This window comes from Terrapene carolina, unplaced genomic scaffold (genome assembly GCF_002925995.2).
Source record: "Terrapene carolina triunguis isolate 2854851 unplaced genomic scaffold, T_m_triunguis-2.0 Scaffold21, whole genome shotgun sequence".
Lineage (NCBI taxonomy): Eukaryota > Metazoa > Chordata > Testudines > Emydidae > Terrapene > Terrapene triunguis.
In genome coordinates, this window is record NW_020664372.1 from 2,904,813 (window position 1) to 2,923,230 (window position 18,418).

The 18,418-nt window shown below is 42.6% G+C and overlaps 1 protein-coding gene across 2 annotated transcripts in view; it reads left to right on the forward strand.

Moving 5' to 3' along the window:
* Positions 1-18,418, forward strand: part of PIBF1 (progesterone immunomodulatory binding factor 1) — a 196,872-nt gene that overhangs the window by 165,853 nt on the left and 12,601 nt on the right. For both annotated transcript variants that reach the window (XM_024212024.2, XM_024212017.3), the window contains one exon: positions 626-710. In XM_024212024.2, coding sequence (XP_024067792.2) covers positions 626-710 — 85 coding nt within the window. The remainder of the gene's footprint in view (positions 1-625; positions 711-18,418) is intronic.

Genomic DNA, 18,418 nt, shown 5'->3' on the forward strand with positions numbered 1-18,418 from the left:
TCTGCAGAGACCACAAAGCTAAGAGAATGCAAGTTGGACTCTATTCCTTCTTATGCATCATCAACAGAATTAGTTATAAAAATCCAATTACATAGCCGTCAGTTACACCAGCACAAATCCAGTGGAGGCAAAAAATTACACAGCAGAGAGTGAGGGTTTAATATGGTTTGCCAAACCTTTACTACTAGTGATGATGCATAAGAATGAGAGAAGACCTCAGGTTCAGGTTCGAGGACTAGGAGTAAACAAATCTATATTTGCTTGTAAAATAGAGAAAATTTTATCTAGAAGGAACTGACACAATAAAAATAGAATTGTGTGATGCCACTTCTAAAGAGAAGAATCACACTTTAAATCAGATCAGTTTTGTTTTACTGTGGTGTTGTATGTAAATGAATCAGTGATCTTCAATTCTGTTATTTGATTAAAGCAAGCATTCACATATATCCATCTTTTCAGATGCGTTAACAACCTACAATTTTTGAATAAAGGATTATTTTATACAATTGCTTGAGCACATTCATTGTTTCCAGTATTTAGCCTTAAAAATGCATGTTTCAACCAGACAAGATTAGAAGAGATTATCTGTTGCTATTACTGTATTTCCTATCCTCTTTTCTACCAGCATTTTAAATAAAGAAAAGACAGCTTTGCTGCGTGTCAAGAATCAAATGGCAGCAGATTTGGAAAGACTTCTAAATCATCGTGAGGTAATCTTCCTATTTTAGCATAACTTTACCATAGATGTTTTTCTGCAGTTAAAACTTGGGAAAGTTATATTTTATATTCTATAGATTTTAGCAATATATAGGCAGTGTGTCAGCTGGGCACTTAGAAAAGGGAGTTCTGTCATCTTACTCACTGTGTGATGCTGGGCAATACACTTACCCTTTCTGTCCCTGAGTTTCCTCACCTGTAAAAGTAGTTATATTATTACTTACCTGCCTGTTGTTAGTTTAATTGTTGATAAAGTGCTTTGGGTTCTTTGATGAAAGATGGTGTAATCTGCAAAATATTGTTTTATACTGTATTTAAGAGTCCATTGTACATTAGTTCTCAAAAATGCCGTTAAGTCACTCTTAGTAAATTTATTGGAAGCATTCTTTTAGGATGCATAACTTTCCTTAGTAAAGATTGCAAAGTTGTGATGCATATGCAATAAAAATGTGCAAATAGAAAATATACATATATTTTATGTAGTATCCTTAATATATGGTATTACACAATGCTTTAATAGAGAGATTATTCATTCTCTCATCTAAAATATTGTTACTATAATAGGAACTTTTTAAACGTGTTTATGGAAGCAGTACTAGGCACCTAAAGGTAAAAGTAGTTTAATTGATTATGAAGAAATACTTAGAACCTTTAAACTAGATTTTTACATTAAGGTAAGTGCCAGAAATTGTCTCTTATTAAAGGTAAAATCTGTGAGGCAGTGATAAATAGACACATCTCAGGGCTTCAACCGTGCCAACGCCTGGAAGGGGGGGTGATATCCTTTATTCATCCACAGAAAGTGAGACAGCATCAACACTGGTCTCATCCGTTGCACTTGCTAAACTTGAAACCATACTTGATATGGAGTAGGGGTCCCCTCTCTGGATTTTTCTGATAGTTCTAAATAGGGAGGTCAATTATCAGCTGGTAGTTTAGTAGCAACATATTGCAGATCACAAGCTCAGTTTTTGCAGAAGCCCCAATCCTGCAATGGTGGGGTCCATGCAAATGAAACCCTACACTCATATACAAGTTACTGTACTCAGTGGAGCTCTGTGCAGATATAAGGATCTGCTTGTGTGGAGATCAGTGCAGGAGTGGGATCAGAAAGCAATGAAAGGCAAAAATAAGCTAATAGTTTAGACTTGGGGTGTGAAAAGTTGGCCTGAAATCTGAATGAAATTAAAATTCTCCCTAAAGAAAGATGAGTTTTTAGTAGCAGTAACAAAATAATTCTATCTTTTGTGGTAGAAAAGTGCTGTGTGTTCCCACAGCACTGAATCAGCCATGAGATTTCTAATTGGATTAGAAAAAGGGGAGGGAGATGTCCCTGTCTGCTGTTCTGTTCTCCTGTTTTTAGATTCTTAAACTGTGCATATCACCATGAAATTTGACACCTTCCAGAGTTATGAATAAGGAGATAGCATCAGTTATTTGAAATTTCCTCTTCATTCCTTCCCTAAAAGGGTGTTTCTGTTTCTTAGCTGTGTGTGCATAATGGGAAGGCCAGGGTGAAGAAATGAGTGTTAGGGCTCGTCTCCATGATAAATTACTCTGTGAATTTACAGCACACCAGATTGCCACAAAGTAACATTCCATGTGGACTCTGCTACAACACACTAAAAATCCTGGATTGCAACTTGCTTAGTTAAATCTTTTCTTTTTACATCGTTTGTTTTAGAACTCTCCTGAGTTCTCTGCTTATTAGCATATTTGACCAAAAAAAAGGAGAGTTTTTAAATAGACAGTTAAGTCTTCACACACCACTCTCACCTCCCATACTGGAAGGTATATCTCCTGTAATGGCAGATTCTAAGTCACCAGGTTTCTACAACTGCCCCTCATGTGACAACTATGGTGGTCACAAGGTCTCCCAAGGCACAGGCATTGCCCCAGCAGACATTGCTATTCAAAAGATTCCAATCTCTCATGCATGGGTCATGTACACACCTAGAGTGGAATCTGTGTGGACAACACATCTCAATGAGCCACAGTTACTGTAAGGTAAGTAACTGTTCAGAATTAAAATTTCTGATAAAACAGTATCAAACTTGTTGTTCTTTAATTCTAATTTGAAAGGCTAAAGATCTTTCCATACTGAACCAGCTTATGTAGTCCTCTGATATAACTTATTTTCAGAATGGACTTTTTTATATAACTCTGAATTGATTGTATTGCTTTTGAAAGGTGGCAGACCTAAAGAGCCTTGAGGTTGAATTCCTCTAACTATAAAGCAGAAAGCAACTGTGTATGCTTCCCAATACTACCCCAGCAGAAATGTGCCTCTTCTTTGATCTTGTGGGATGCTGTGTAGATGTATCAGACATGTATTCACTCTGTCTGTTGCTTCTGATTTTTGCTAACCCAAATTCAGATTTCACAATTATGATTAGACTTGGGGCAAATGCCTGATACCTTTCAACTTGTTTGAGTTGGTATTTATGTTTAGCTTAATTTCATCCAGTAGTAAAAATAATCAACCACAACATTAAAATGATCAACTTATATCAAACCCAACACACTCTTCCCTTCCACCGAAATTTAAATTATAACTATGATAAAAATAAGATTGTTTCAGTAGACAAAATCAATATTTCATTATTTCATCTAATTTTGTTTGTTGAATGCAGTCTTAATAAAAAAAACAAACATTTGAAAAATAAAATGGCCAGTTTTTGGATTGCAGCTGACCTGGACCTCAACTGAACCAGATGTTTAGTGGAGCTTATGTTTGCATTTTCTTGAATCTAGCAAGGAATTCTTTTTTTGAATGTAACTTTCAGGTAAGCATGCTTTGAGGGCAAATTCACATGTATTGTCTCAATTCTAATCTGAAATGCAGAGCTACCAAGCTTTGAAAATTCATTACTGTGCACAAAAAATACTGCATTCCCTAAGAAACAAAATGTGAACCAAGGTATATCAAGTTAAATTTGAGACAGGTGTCTGTCATGTTTATATCGTAAACATAAAAGGTAAAATTAATGTTCTTAAATGCTGTTTTTACTGTTTATATTTCATGAACCATTGAGCAAATGTTGAAATATTAGTTTCTCTAGCAAGGTAATCCTCTGCCCTACCCTCCCTTGCTATTGCAGAGCAGTAGTTTTTTTTAAACAGTTTGCTTTAAACAAGTTAATTCTAATTATTTTGGTAACTTGATGTGACCACTCTGATATGACTATGAAATTCTATGTTCTGTTGTGAGACAGATGTAGAGTTCCAAACTATAGTTCGTCTTCTCTTTTTTATTTCTGTTTCACTTCCTGGAAAAGTTTTGTCCGTGATAATTCTATAGTTATAAATGAATCTATAAAAATATAGAGATTTAGTTATTACCAAACTGTAATTCAGTCACTGTAACTTAAAAGAACAATCACAGAAAAGCCCCATTATCAAGGATAAATGTATGGCATGATGGGGGAGGGATAGCTCAATGGTTTGAGCATTGGCCTGCTAAACCCAGGGTTGTTAGCTTAATCCTTGAGGGGGCCACTTAGGAATATGGGGCAAAAATCAGTACTTGGTCCTGCTAGTGAAGGCAGGGGGCTGGACTCAATGACCTTTCAGGGTCCCTTCCAGTTCTATGAGATAGGTATGTCTCCATATATTATTATTATTATTTTTTTTTTAACAAGGGGAGAAAATTGCTTTCATGGATTTCTATGGATGCTTTTAAGAATTGATTATTGCAGTTTGAGATATACTGTCACTTTCTTATAATAACTCTGTAAAACAATTTTGTCAATCTTTTCTACTAAAATACATGAAAAAGGGATTATTTGAAACATTGCTTCTTTTTCTGCCAACGAGAATTGTAATTGTGCATTCTTATGTCTGGATTAGATTTTAGAATGTTCCACATAATAATTCTTTAGTGTCTAACTTTGTGCGTAGGTTGGGGATAGGAGGTCGGGGTTGTTTGTTATAACCTGTGTCATGTCAATTTCACACACAATTTCATTCTCTAATTATTGCTAATTAAAGATCTGGCCCAAATCACACTCCAGATACAAACTCACTCTGATTTTTGAAAAAGTTGCTTCTGAATCTGAATTTTATGGATTGTCCTCTATCCTTTTAGGGACCAAGTCAAAACCCTGAAATTGGGAAAAGTTATTTTCCATACTTTGTAGTTTAAGCCCACCAATACTGGTAATACTAAAAAAAACCCTTTATAAATGGATTATCTGAAGAATGGCCTGAAATGGTGTCTAGTGAAGTAAGTTTTAGAAATGTGTACTAAATGCTCTGAATTGCCAGTTTGAGAGGTAGTCAGCAGATTATTAATTCAAAATTAATTTCTTCCTTTTGCACTTCTCAGAACTTCCAGCCCCACTCATACTGCCAGCACGCAATTAGGCATGCCCCATCATGCAGCATTCTAGTGATACCAAATCAGCCACTGTATCTTGCAGTTGACTAGCGCCAGCCTCTAAGGGTATGTCTACACAGCCTGCGGGAGTGAGCCTCCCAGCCCAGATTGACAGACTTGAGCTAGCGGGGTTTGCCCTAGCACTCTAAAAATAGCTGAAGTTGTGGCTCAGGATGGAGCTTGGGCTCTGAAGCCCACCCTCTTCCCTAGTGTGTCAGGTAAGTGAGAGAAGGGTTTCAGTGTTGTGGAGTTTTGCAAGGCATCTAGTAATGTTTCCACCATGAGGTGTAAAATAATAGTGTGTTGTCAAAACTATGCAACATTGGTTAATAAAAATAAAAAAATAAAAAACTGTTGATCCACATAGGCTGTCTCTCATCTGAAGTAGTTTGCTGGTTAATTTGATTTCACCACTATAATGTATAATGAGACGTCACTCACAGTGACAGCCAGCAATGCAAGAAGGGCTGGATAGCATGGAACCTAAACAACAACAAAACGGCTTAGGCAAGTTTGAATCTGATTGCATGTTGAATACCCTTCTCACCTTGGGTATTAAGGGAAATCAGCAAATAGTTCCCAAATTGATGTTGTTTTGTCAAATTCCTTTGCAGTTCACTTTTAAAAAACAGATAAAAATAAAATTATTGATGATGTTTTTACAATAGAATCTTTTACCTGGGCCCTCTATAAAGGATAAAGTTTATTCACTGAAAAGAGAGACAGAAATAGGGTGCATATTTGGGGGAAGGGGAAAAAGGTTAAAAATGCAGCTACTGTTCAAAGAATAAGAAAGGGAAGGCAGAAAAACCAAGAAACAAAGTTAAGGCAAAAAGGATCATTGTATGCATAAGAGCTACAAAATGTCTTTATTATATTCATTTGTTTTCTTTACGTTTTTTCCTCTACCTTTCGTCACCTTGTTTCTACTCCTAAAGCAACCATTTTTTGTACTTTTAAGGCAGATCTCCTCCACTGGTTATGTTGTGTTTTGAATTCCACCAAACAGCACTTTATTATTTGATTTATTGAAATCTTTATACAGGATGGCTCTATTTGGCTGATCTCAGCTAGTTTATAGTGAGGCTCTGTTTCCAAGGCAAGGCTGCTTGCCATCTTAACACTAACAGAAGACATGTACATAGAACCAGAAATAGTGTAACATATATTAAGAATAAAAATTACACCTTCAAAAACAGGAAGTAACTATTAAAAATGGTTTAATCTTGCAGCATATTAATCTTATATCTTTTACAGAATGAAGGATTTTTTTAACACAGCCAGCAGATATTCAGTCTATAAATACTTGTTAAATTAAGTATTATGGTTTTGAATGGTTAGTTCTGTAATGAAACATTATCACTATCAGTCCTGCTTTTTATTTGGATGAATTACCCATATTACACTAGTATTTCTTGGTAGGATTTATCTTATGTTGCCTATGTTTTCTGTGTAAGCAGTGCTACAGTACAGGGAAGATGTTAAGGTTTGTAGGCTTTCACTCCTACCTGCTTAGGACCTTATCCTGCAAACCAAGCACACATGGAAATCTTACTGAAGACAGTGTGAGTTCCATGCATGGTAAGTTTCTGGGTTCAGGCTATGTCTATACTGCAATGTAAACCAGGATTAGTGGGACTCAAGTCAGCAGCCCCTGGGTTAGAGAACCTAGGGCTTGAACGTCTACACTGATTGTCACCCTAGGTTAAGAATTTCCTAACCCAGGCCTAAACCCGGGGCTATGGCAACCACACTTCAGCACACAGACCTGAGTCAAACCAACTATATCCCATACTCCCTCGTGCCCTCCTGAGATGTGGCTGCTGTAGCCATTTGACCATGGTGCAGTGTGGGAAAGCCTGACTGTCCACCCTACACATTATAGGAAGTTTGAACAGCCTGCCAACAAATCCTGTTGAGCAGCCATGTAGGTCTGTGCACTCCTAGCAACCAGAGACAGCAATGTGGAGGAGGCAACATTTGAAGAACTTTTCGCTTGTGCTTTCACTCCTGTGTCAGGAGAAGGACAGAGCTGTGAGACACTGGTGGACATTTCAGCAATGTTTTCTGACCCACCAAAGGCACCTGACGGAGCTTATGATGGAACAGAAGGAAGAGGGAGGAAGAGGAGGGCCTGGACACAGCAGACTTGAACTGGCTGATGCTGCTCATGACACTTAGATTAGCCCCTGATGTCCCCTCCATAGATTGGTGCTTCAGGAGCAGGACTACAAGCATAGACTGGTGAGACCACATTGTTAAGCAGACCTGGAATGACCAGAAATGGGTCCAGAACTTTCACATGAAGAAAGTAGGTTTCAGGAGCTTTGTGAGAAGCTTGCCCCAACCCTCCAGCATAAAGACACACCCATGAGGGTGGCCAAGTCGGTCCAGAAATGGATTGCTATAACTATCTGGAAGCTGGCTATCCCAGACTGCTATAGGTTGCCAACCAGTTTCATTCTGAAAAGTTGACTGTGAGTAAAGTGGTGGTGGAAGTTTCTGAGGCAGTCAGGCATGTGGTTTGCCGGAAACTGGTGGGCATAAAAGATATTCCTGAAGTAATTGCTGGCTTTGAGAGAATGGGGTTTCCAAACTGCACCAGGGCCATTGACTCAGATCACTACATGCAGGAGCACAGAAAAGCTCCTTGTGGAATGTCATAACTATTAAGGGAAGGGTAACAGCTCTCTGTGTACAGAGACTCCAAATCCTTTTACCTGTAAAGGGTTAAGAAGCTCGGGTAACCTGGCTGACACCTGCCCCCAAGGACCAATAAGGAGACAAGATACTTTCAAATCTTGGGGGGGGAAAGGTTTTTGTGTGTGCTCTTTGTTTTAAGGGGTGGTTCGCTCTTGGGACTGAGAGGGACCAGACATCAATCCAGGTTCTCCCCATCTTTCTAAACAAGTCTCTCCTATTTCAAACTAGTAAGTAAAAGACAGGCAAGGCGTCTTAGATTTACTTTGTTTTCTCAACTTGTAAATGTACCTTTTTACCAGAGTGTGTATCTTTGTTTGCTGTACTTTGAACCTAAGACAGAGGGGGGTCCTCTGAGCTCTTTAAGTTTGATTACCCTGTAAGCTATTTTCCATACTGATTTTACAGAGATGATTTTTACCTTTTTCTTTAATTAAAAGCCTTCTTTTTTAAAGACCAGATTGATTTCTCCTTGTTTTAAGATCCAAGGGGGGTTGGATCTGTATTCACCAGGAGTTGGTGAAAGGAGGGTGGGAGGAAGGAGGGGGAATGGTTAATTTCTCCTTGTTTTAAGATCCAAGGGGGTTTGGATCTGTGTTCACCAGGGAATTGGTGAAAGGTTTCTCAAGGCTTCCCAGGGAGGGAATTCTTGTGATGGTGGCAGCGGACCAAAGCTAAGCTGGTAGATAAGCTTAGAAGTTTTCATGCAGGCCCCTACATTTGAACCCTAAAGTTCAAAGTGGGGATCCAGCCTTGACATGGAATTTCAAGGACATAAAATTGTTACTTTTTTTAACTTCAGTATACTGTGAGAGGTATACTTCAGACCATGGACACTCACAAAGAAAAATTGATCCATCCACCTTTCCTACACCGAGTTTGCATATAACAACGCCAATCATGCCTCCATTGGCTGAAGCCCCTTCTTCACCAGCTGCGGCTTTCATCCCTGTTTCCACTCTGCACTGCCAACAGCTTCCCAAAATCCTGGACTTACCAATATGGTTTGGCAGACCCACTGCATCCAGGAAGAGCAAAAGCATCATCTCAAAGACGCTAAGGAGGTCTATAAATAACACGCAGACCTCCAGAGATGAGAGGGTCTGGTCTTAACGAAGTATCAGGAGGAATGGCTATCTACCAAGAACCTCCACACAGGCAGGCCATCTCACAAACCGGACCATTAGTATCTCAAGCCATGCTAAATTTGCCAACAAATTAACTCTCATCACTTAAGCTCCACTTGCCTAAATCTCTCAGAATACATCCCGTTTTCCATGTCTCACTCTTGACAGGGTTAACGGAAAACTTGTTCCCTGACCAGATGCAGTCACTGCCTCCACCTGTTCAGGTCCAAGATATTGAGGAATACTTAGTCCATGCCACCCTGTACACTAAGTTGAGGTGAGGAAAGTTATGGTACCTTGTCGATGGTGAAGGTTATGACCCTGAGAAGCAATCTGGAGAACCTGCCAGTCATGTACATGCCCCTGAACTGGTGGAGGCTTTCCACAAGAGCCACCTAGACAAGCCCAGTCTAGTGACACCTTGGTGTCATCCCTGAGGGGGACTGATGTAAGGATCTGCAGTCAGTGGGCTTTGAGCCTGGTGGGGCCAAGCACTACAGGATGTGTCGGTCACAGAGGGCCTGATTGACAGTGCTCCCAGGGCCCCAGTTGGTCCAGGTGCCCTACTTAAGCCTGAAGGGGACACCAAGGGGACACCAAGAAGCGATCTGTACAACTAGGAGGATTCTCAGTCCAGCCAGCTTCTACCACAGACCCTCCTCCTTTGCCTTGCTTTGGTTCCTGGCTCTGACTTCAGCTCTGATCCTCTGCTCTGGTTTCTGGCTTCCAACTCTGGCTCTGTCCCTCAGCTCCAGCACCATCTGCTAGGCCTGATCACCCACATCCTGGCCATGGAAGTCTGTGGTAGAGGTGGGAGTTGAACGAGGAGCTCTTGAATCCTCCTCCAGTTCTCAATCACAACCATTCTTCCTCCCTTAGTTATGTTTTTCTCCAGTTTAAGACTTTGGGAAGAAAATATTGTCAGTTTTTTCTACTTTACTTAAAATAATGATAAAAATGAATATTTTCTTTCCACTGTTTATTAATTTGTTTTACTACTTATGAACTGGGTTATTTTTTAACTTGGAAGTAATATAATTAATCCACTTGCCTACATGATTTTGACAAACTAATTAGACTTTTGTTGTGTTTTGTCCTGAGAATTTAGGGTCAGATTCAGTTTTAAAAAATCTGCCCTTGATGTGAAAGGAGGCAACACAAAGGCTCTGAAAAATCATTTTTCAAAGACTTGTGAGGTTTTTTACAGCATGGAAATCAAAAGTTCTTTTTTAACTGAACCCTTGAAAGGATACTTTGTATATATTTCTCAGAATTGAACCTGCTACACATGCACACAATACTTTATAAAAGCTGTTCTCAAACTGTGGTCCTTGGGACACTTTCTGATGGACCCAGAAAGCTGGCAGGTCATATGGTGCTGGCTCCTCATTCACTGCAGCCACTTGTATAGGCATATGGGCTCTTGTAGAAACAGCTGGAAATAAAGAGGAGTCATCATCCAAGCTCTCTTTCCTAGAAGCCATTACTACTTAGCTAGAAGAGGAGAAAAGGGAGCTTCCCTGAGGGGCTAGAACATGGTAGCAGAGTTAGTAGAAAAAATTGGTAGCTGTGTTTTGACCAGAGAAGTACAGGACCAGGCAGCTGGGCAACATGTGCCAAGGAGAGGACCAAGTATCAGAGGGGTAGCCGTGTTAGTCTGTATCCACAAAAACACTGAGGAGTCCAGTGACACCTTAAAGACTAACAGATTCATGGAGTGAAAATTACAGATGCAGGCATAAATATACTGACACATGAAGAGAAGGGAGTTACCTTACAAGTGGAGAACCAGGCCTTGGCTACACTTGCGAGTTACGGTGCTCTGAAGCCGCCCCCAGCGCTGTAACTCAGTCCCCGTCCACACTGGCAAGGCATTTGCAGCGCTGTACCTCCGTGGTTGCAGCGCTGCATGTACTCCACCTCCCCGAGAGGAATAGCGAGTATTGCGCTGCAGCGCTGCGGCGCCAGTGTGGCCGCCCAATGCGCTGTGAATGGCCTCCAGAATTATTCGGCAGTATCCCACAATGCCTGTTCTAGCCACTCTGGTCATCAGTTCAAACCCTACTGCTCTGGCCTCAGGTAACCAACCATGTGACCCACCCTTTACATTCCCCAGGAATTTTAAAAATCCCCTTCCTGTTTGCTCAGCCCGGCGTGGCGTGGAGGGCTATCAGCGAATCTTTCCAGGTGAACATGCCTCCACGCGCCAAGTGAGCCCCAGCATGGAGCAATGGCGAGTTGCTGGACCTCATCAGTGTTTGGGGGGAGGAAGCTGTCCAGTCCCAGCTGCGCTCCAGCCGTAGGAATTACGATACCTTCGGGAAGGTATCAAAGGACATGATGGAAAGGGGCCATGACCGGGATGCCCTGCAGTGCAGGATTAAAGTGAAGGAGCTGCGGAGTGCCTACCGCAAAGCCCGCGACGCAAACGGACGCTCAGGTGCTCCCCCCGCGACCTGCCGATTCTACAAAGATCTGGATGCGATACTTGGGGTTAACCCCACCTCCACTCCGAGCACCACCATGGACACTTCAGAGCCGATGGGGGGGGGCGAGGAGGAGAAGGAAAACGGGAGTGATGGTGGTGGGCTGGATGGAGACACCCCGGAATCCCTGGAGCCATGCAGCCAGCAGCTCTTCTCGAGCCAGGAGGAAGGTAGCCAGTCGCAGCGGCCGGTACTTGGTGGAGGACAAACAGAAGAGCAGGTTCCCGGTAAGCGTGTTTTTTTTTTTTTCGGGAAGGAATTTTTTGGGTGCGCGCTCCTTGGGAGAGGAGGGTTAGGCATGCATGTCTAGATGCGGAATAGTGCATTGATGTGGTTTATCACATTGCGGTAATCGGCCTCGGTAATCTCCTCGAATGTCTCATCCAGAACGTGTGCAATGCGCTTGCGCAGGTTTATCGGGAGAGCCACCGTGGTCCTTGTCCCAGCCAGGCTAACGTGTCCGCGCCACTGTGCCGCGAGGGGCGGGAGGACCATTGCTGCACACAGGCAAGCTGCATATGGGCCAGGGCGGAAGCCACATTGCAGTAGAAGACCCTCCCTTGCTTCCCAGGTCACCCTCAGCAGCAAGATATCGTCCAGGACGAACTCCTGTGGAAAATGTTGGGACAGTGTTCAGTGTAGGTGCCCCCTGAAGCTGTTGGCTCTCCCCAAGGCACAGAAACCCAGAGGATAGTGCAGCCCTGAAACAATCAGTCCCCCTTACTCACCATTTTGAGACTCCCGTGGGATATGTGTGCTCTGTTTCGGACGGGAAAATTATGCTATTGTGTAGACCCTGTGTGTTTTCTACTCCTTAAGTGCGGGGGGAATCAGTACTCTGTCTGGTATAAACAATGCTGCCTCTGTTAAATGTTGCATTTTGCCTATACAGCTGCATCAACCTTGAGACCTCAGCCGTCCCTCTTATCGCCTGCTCAGAGACTGCAAAGACTCAGGAAGAGACCGCGAAAAAGCAAAGAAGACATGCTGCAAGAAGTGATGCGGCAATCTATTAAAGAGAATGAGAAAGCACAGAACTGGAGGGAGAGAGAAAGCAGGATCCGCCAGGAAAACGCAGTGCACCGGCGGCAAAGCACTGATAGGCTCATAAGCATCCTGGAGCGCCAAGCAGACGCTATCCAGAAGCTGGTAGCCATGCAGAAAGAGGAGCAGTACCGCAAATGCAAACGCCACCCCCCCACAGCCCTTGTCCCAAAACTCTTTCCATTGTGCCCCACTGTCACCTCCAACCCACTTTCCCCAACTTCCGTGTTCTTCACACCACCCGCTGCCTCCAACACCAGTATCTTCACCATCTAGCCCTGAAAACCACGACCCTTACCCTCTGCACTCAGCCCCCATCACCATGCAGTATAGCTATCCTGAAGTGCAGCACTCACTGCACAGCACACCAGACAGGACATACGCGAATCTGTGATTGTACTGTTCCCCACTCCACCCCCTTGTTTCTTTTCAATAAATAATTTTTTTTTCTTTTCAATAAATGGATTTTTTGGCTTTGAAAACATTCTTTATTATTGCATAAAGTAAAAGACTCCTTAGCCCAGGAAATAAACAGGCACTGCAAGTCTGTTTGTCTGCTTAGCAACACTGATTCCTAAAGATTGGAACTACTGCACTTCACTCCCATGCAGGGCACCACATATCACTGATGGTTTTCAGCCTCAAATTGCTCCCTCAAGGCATCCCTAATCCTTGTAGCCCCGCGCAGGGCCCCTGTAATAGCCCTACTCTCTGGCTGTGCAAATTCAGCCTCCAGGTGTTGAACCTCAGAGGTCCATGCCTGAGTGAAGCTTTCACCCTTCCCTTCACAAATATTATGGAGGGCACAGCACACGGATATAACCGCGGGGATGCTGTTTTCAGCCAAGTCCAGCTTCCCATACAGAGATCGCCAGCGGGCCTTTAAACGGCCAAAGGCACACTCCACAGTCATTCGGCACCGGCTCAGCCTGTAGTTGAACCATTCCTTGCTGCTGTCAAGGCTCCCTGTGTAGGGTTTCATGAGCCACGGCATTAACGGGTAAGCGGGATCTCCAAGGATCACAATGGGCATTTCAACTTCCCCTACCGTGATCTTCCACTCTGGGAAAAAAGTCCCGGCCTGCATCTTCCTGAACAGCCAAGTGTTCCAAAAGATGCGTGCGTCATACACCTTTCCGGGCCAGCCTGTATTAATGTCAATGAAACGCCCACGGTGATCCACAAGCGCCTGGAGAACCATAGAGAAATACCCCTTCCGATTAACGTACTCGGATCCTAGGTGGGGTGGTGCCAGAATAGGAATGTGCGTCCCATCTATCGCCCCTCCACAGTTAGGGAACCCCATTTGTGCAAAGCCATCAACTATTTCCTGCACTTTACCCAGAGTCACGGTTCTTCTGAGTAGGATGCGATTAATGGCCTTGCAAACTTGCATCAACACGATTCCAACGGTCGACTTTCCCACTCCAAACTGGTTTGCGACCGACCGGTAGCTGTCTGGAGTTGCCAGCTTCCAGATTGCAATAGCCACCCGCTTCTCCACTGGCAGGGCAGCTCTCAATCTCGTGTCCTTGCACCGCAGGGTGGGGGCAAGCTCCTCACACAGTCCCATGAAAGTGGCTTTTCTCATCCGAAAGTTCTGCAGCCACTGCTCGTCATCCCAGACTTCCATGACGATGTGATCCCACCACTCGGTGCTTGTTTCCCGAGCCCAAAAGCGGCGTTCCACGGTGCTGAGCATGTCCGTGAATGCCACAAGCAATTTCGTGTCGTACGTGTTACGTGGCTCGATAGCATCGTCGGACTCCTCACTCTCACTGTCACTTTGGATCTTAAGGAATAGTTCGACAACCAAATGTGACGTGCTGGCGAGATAAGTCAGCATACGCCTCAGCAGTTCGGGCTCCATTTCCCGCAGACAGATCGCGCTGCACAGAAACCGTTGAAAGATGGCGCCAAAGGTGAACGGAAACAAAGGGATTTCTGGGATGCGAAGCGATGCATCATGGGGCGTTGGGACAGGACTCAGAATGCCCCGCACCCACGCCCCCTTCCCACAACCCACGGCCCCAGAATGGGAAAAGGGGCTCTGTGGGATAGCTGCCCATAATGCACCACTCCCAATAGCGCTGCAATTGCCGCAAATGTGGCCACGACAGTTCGCTGGGCAGCTGTCAGTGTGGACAGACTGCAGCGCTTTCCCTACTCAGCTGCACGAAGTCAGGTTTAACTCACAGCGCTGTACATCTGCAAGTGTAGCCAAGGCCCCAGTGTTGACAGGGCCAATTCAATCAGGGTGGATGTGGTCCACTCCCAATAATTGATGAGGAGGTATCAATACCAAGAGAGAAAAAATTGCTTTTGTAGTGAGCCATCCACTCCCAGTCCCTATTCAAGCCCAAATTAATGGTTTTAAATTTGCAAATGAATTGTAGCTCTGCAGTTTCTCTTTGAAGTCTGTTTTTGAAGTTTTTTTGTTGAAGTATGGCTACTTTTAAATATGTTATAGAATGTCCAGGGAGATTGAAGTGTTCTCCTACTGGCTTTTGTATGTTACCATTCCTGATGTCTGATTTGTCTCCATTTATTCTTTTATCCATAATTCATTTATTCTTCTGGTATGTGAGTCATAAACAGCACCCAGAGGTTTCTATGCTTATGGAGCTTATGCACCTATGGAGCCCAGAGAGCCACCCTCCCAAGTAACCACTTTCCTCAATGTGTTCCTCTACCTGCAGTTGACTTAAGTTCCAGAGGCCTGTTAGCCTTCTATATCCCATGCCAGCATCCTAGGGGAGAGCAGCAACCCTGTTTCCTCCTCATTATGCTTCCCCTGTACTCTGGGCCATAAGGTTTCTCTTCACTGGATGGAAGAAAGTGCTAAGGGCTTTTACCCTTCTTTCTCCCTTTGAGATTTGGGATCTCACCAAGTGTCTGTGCCCCCATAATTCAGTCCCATTAACCTGTTACCCTCATCCCTACATGTCCTCCTTTTATCTCGATGTATCCCTTTTTCCCCTACTGTGCCTCTTGTTGGATCCCCTGATACCACACTATCTCATTTCCTCTCATCTTTGACATTAGTGCAACAGAACGGGTGGCGAAATGGGCCACCTGCACAAATCTCTCTCTCTCTCCTTCGTTACACACTGGTCACACAATTGAAGTGCGGCCTGCTCTGGTTTGAACTGTAACTGAATTGTGCTGAGGGAGAGTGGCTGGTGGCAGCTTAGGTCAAAAAGCCACTGCATTGGAGGGATGCTATGGAGCCACTGACTGTAGCAGCAGCCAGAGGTGGATTAGGGTTTTGTGGGCCCTGGGCCAAAGCAGTCGCGCACCCCTTCCCCCCCAGGCCCATACTTCTACTCGGGAAATGGGGTTGGGGCACCGGGGCAGGGAAAGCCCCCCCGACCCCACTCCATAGCAGAAGCTCCAGGCGGGCAGGAAGAGCAGGGCAAGCCCCCGTGCCCCGACCCCGCTCCCTGGCAGGAGCGCCGGGCAGAGTGGGCCCAGTTTGCACAGTGGCTAATCTGCCACTGGCAGCAGCTTCCATATGCAAAAGAGGATATGGAGAGAAGTTGTGACAGGAGGGCTCATAAAAGCATTGGAGCCAGAAGAAGAAGGCACTAAGCACATGAGCAGGGGCAAGAGAACTGTGAATCTCAGGAAAGGGAAACCATTTGATAGGGAGGAGAGAGGGAGCTGAAGAGGTATCTGAAGGGGTCTGGAAGGAAAGGATTGGGAACAGGTGCCTCAAATAAATTATGTCCAGCCCTGCTCCTTTCCTTTTTTCTTTTTTTTTTCTTTAAAAGATTGTACATGGTAATTTCAAAATTATTTGTGTTTCCAAAGTGAATTCCTCCTCATCTATGTGCCGTAACTTGTTTAATCTTTAAAAACAAAATCTGACATACAGTGCTTGGTGCTCTTTTTAAATGTTAAACTACAGGGTAATTATCATATTTCTTATGCTACATTTATGTTCTGAGATTCTAGTTCCTATTAATGTTCTGCATGTTTTCTCAGTAGAATACAGGGACATTTCTGCATTACAAGTAAGCCCTGGAGCTATTCTCATCTTAAAACTTAGAGGAACAAGTGACATTTACATTGCTAAATGATTGTAGAGGCGTTTCCAGTTCATATTTTGCAGGGGGAAATATGCTCTTAAGCAGCAGTATTTGTCATTTTCTTATCTATTTAGTGATGTCAGGTTTTAATTAAACTTGAAACTTGAATACAAAATGCTACTGAATTTAGGCAGATGAAGGATTTAACAGATGGATACATTCATTCATTTCTTGGTGTTGTACATTTCTGAATATCAGTTTTCATACAAATTCTTCAAGAATTATCTTTCCATTTGCTGTGTTATATGATAAATAATTGCATTTTGAATATTGCTTGCTACCTAGCAATTACTGTTTTTAAGATACTAAAAAGGGCAGCAAGGTTTATAATAGTCACTTCATATAAATACAATATAAATTCTTTTTTTGTATCATTAAAATATTTTTTCACAAAATACAGGCAAAGTTCAACTCACTGATTTGAATTACAAGAGCAAACTGGCATGAACATTTTAATGTACTTTTTTCAGGGGCAGGTTAAATTAAAAAAAGAAGAGAGGAATTTAGGAATTTAAGTAAGAAATTGTTGGCAGAAAGGTCTTCCAAATATTTAAATATTTAATTATATTCATTTTTTCAGTGTTGGCTATTAATTGTTTAGTCATATTGTTAGTTTTCCAGATGTATAGACTTTTTTACTTTCCTTCACTGTGTGATACTATTTGAATATCCTCAAATGTAAACAGAATGTAAATATATTTATGAAATACCAAAAATGGGATGAATCAAATTAAAGGGGGGAGTTACTCAATTGAAGAGATAAGCCCTCATAATCAGTAGCTGATTGTGCTTATTATTATGACTATTTTGACACATTAGTAAAACTGAGTCAGTATTGTCTTTATTTTATTTTCATTAAAGTAGATTTAACTGTAATTGAGTTATACAGTGGCTCTGAGCTAAAATGTATTGGTTCCAAATAAGTCTTTTGTTTGTTATAAGTATATTATTTTTTTCTGTGTATTTTGTTTACATCAAAGTATTAGAATATTCATATAATAGATTTCACACATCTCTTTTATAAATTATAAATTTACCTCAAAAATTTGAATCATTCTTTCCTTTTTTTTCCTCTAACAATTAAATATATATATATATATATATATATATATATATATATATAATGATTAGGAACTAAGGTAAAATACAGCAGAAGTCGTCAGGGTACATGCTGTGGCATTCTGCACATGCCTGAGGGAAATAAAGGGGGGAATGGACTCACTTGGTTGAGTCTTACTGTCTGCAGCAGTGAAATGGAACCCTTCCAGTGTCCACCTGCTTCTCTGCACACTGTGCTTAGTGTTAGTTATTAGTATTGTTAATTAATTTTGTTAGTAGTATGTGTTTAGTCTTTTTGCCAGTTGATTGACAAACAAAAAACCCAGCAACTTTTTAGTCAGATGCTTAGTTTATAGGCTAGCTACTTCTCCTTCCCCCATACAGGGGCCTTAGCAGTATGGCAGAAATGAAATCTCTGAGGTTCAAACTCTGCTCTTCATGTGAAGCTTCAGTACTGCTTAGCAGCAGGCACTCCACTTGCCTTTTTTGTTTAGGAGAGGGAATACTCCTTTGCTATGTTCCATGTGTTGCTTCTTCCGTCCATGGACTCAAAAAGCTAGAGAGATCCATCTAAAATTGTTCCTCGTGGAGCAGTCTGTTCATGCGTCCACAGATGCCGAAAGGAAGTATGTACCTAGATCTCAATCCTTTGGTCAGACCCTTTCCACGAACACCCCGTGAGCTGAGATTCCACCCCAGGCTCTCTAAGTCATCCATCTCCATTTTGGCAACTTTGCCCTCTGACAGGGATAGGAAGGGGCACTGTTTCAGAGATAAGCCAAGGCATACGTCATCCTCGGGGCCTACCAAGTCAAG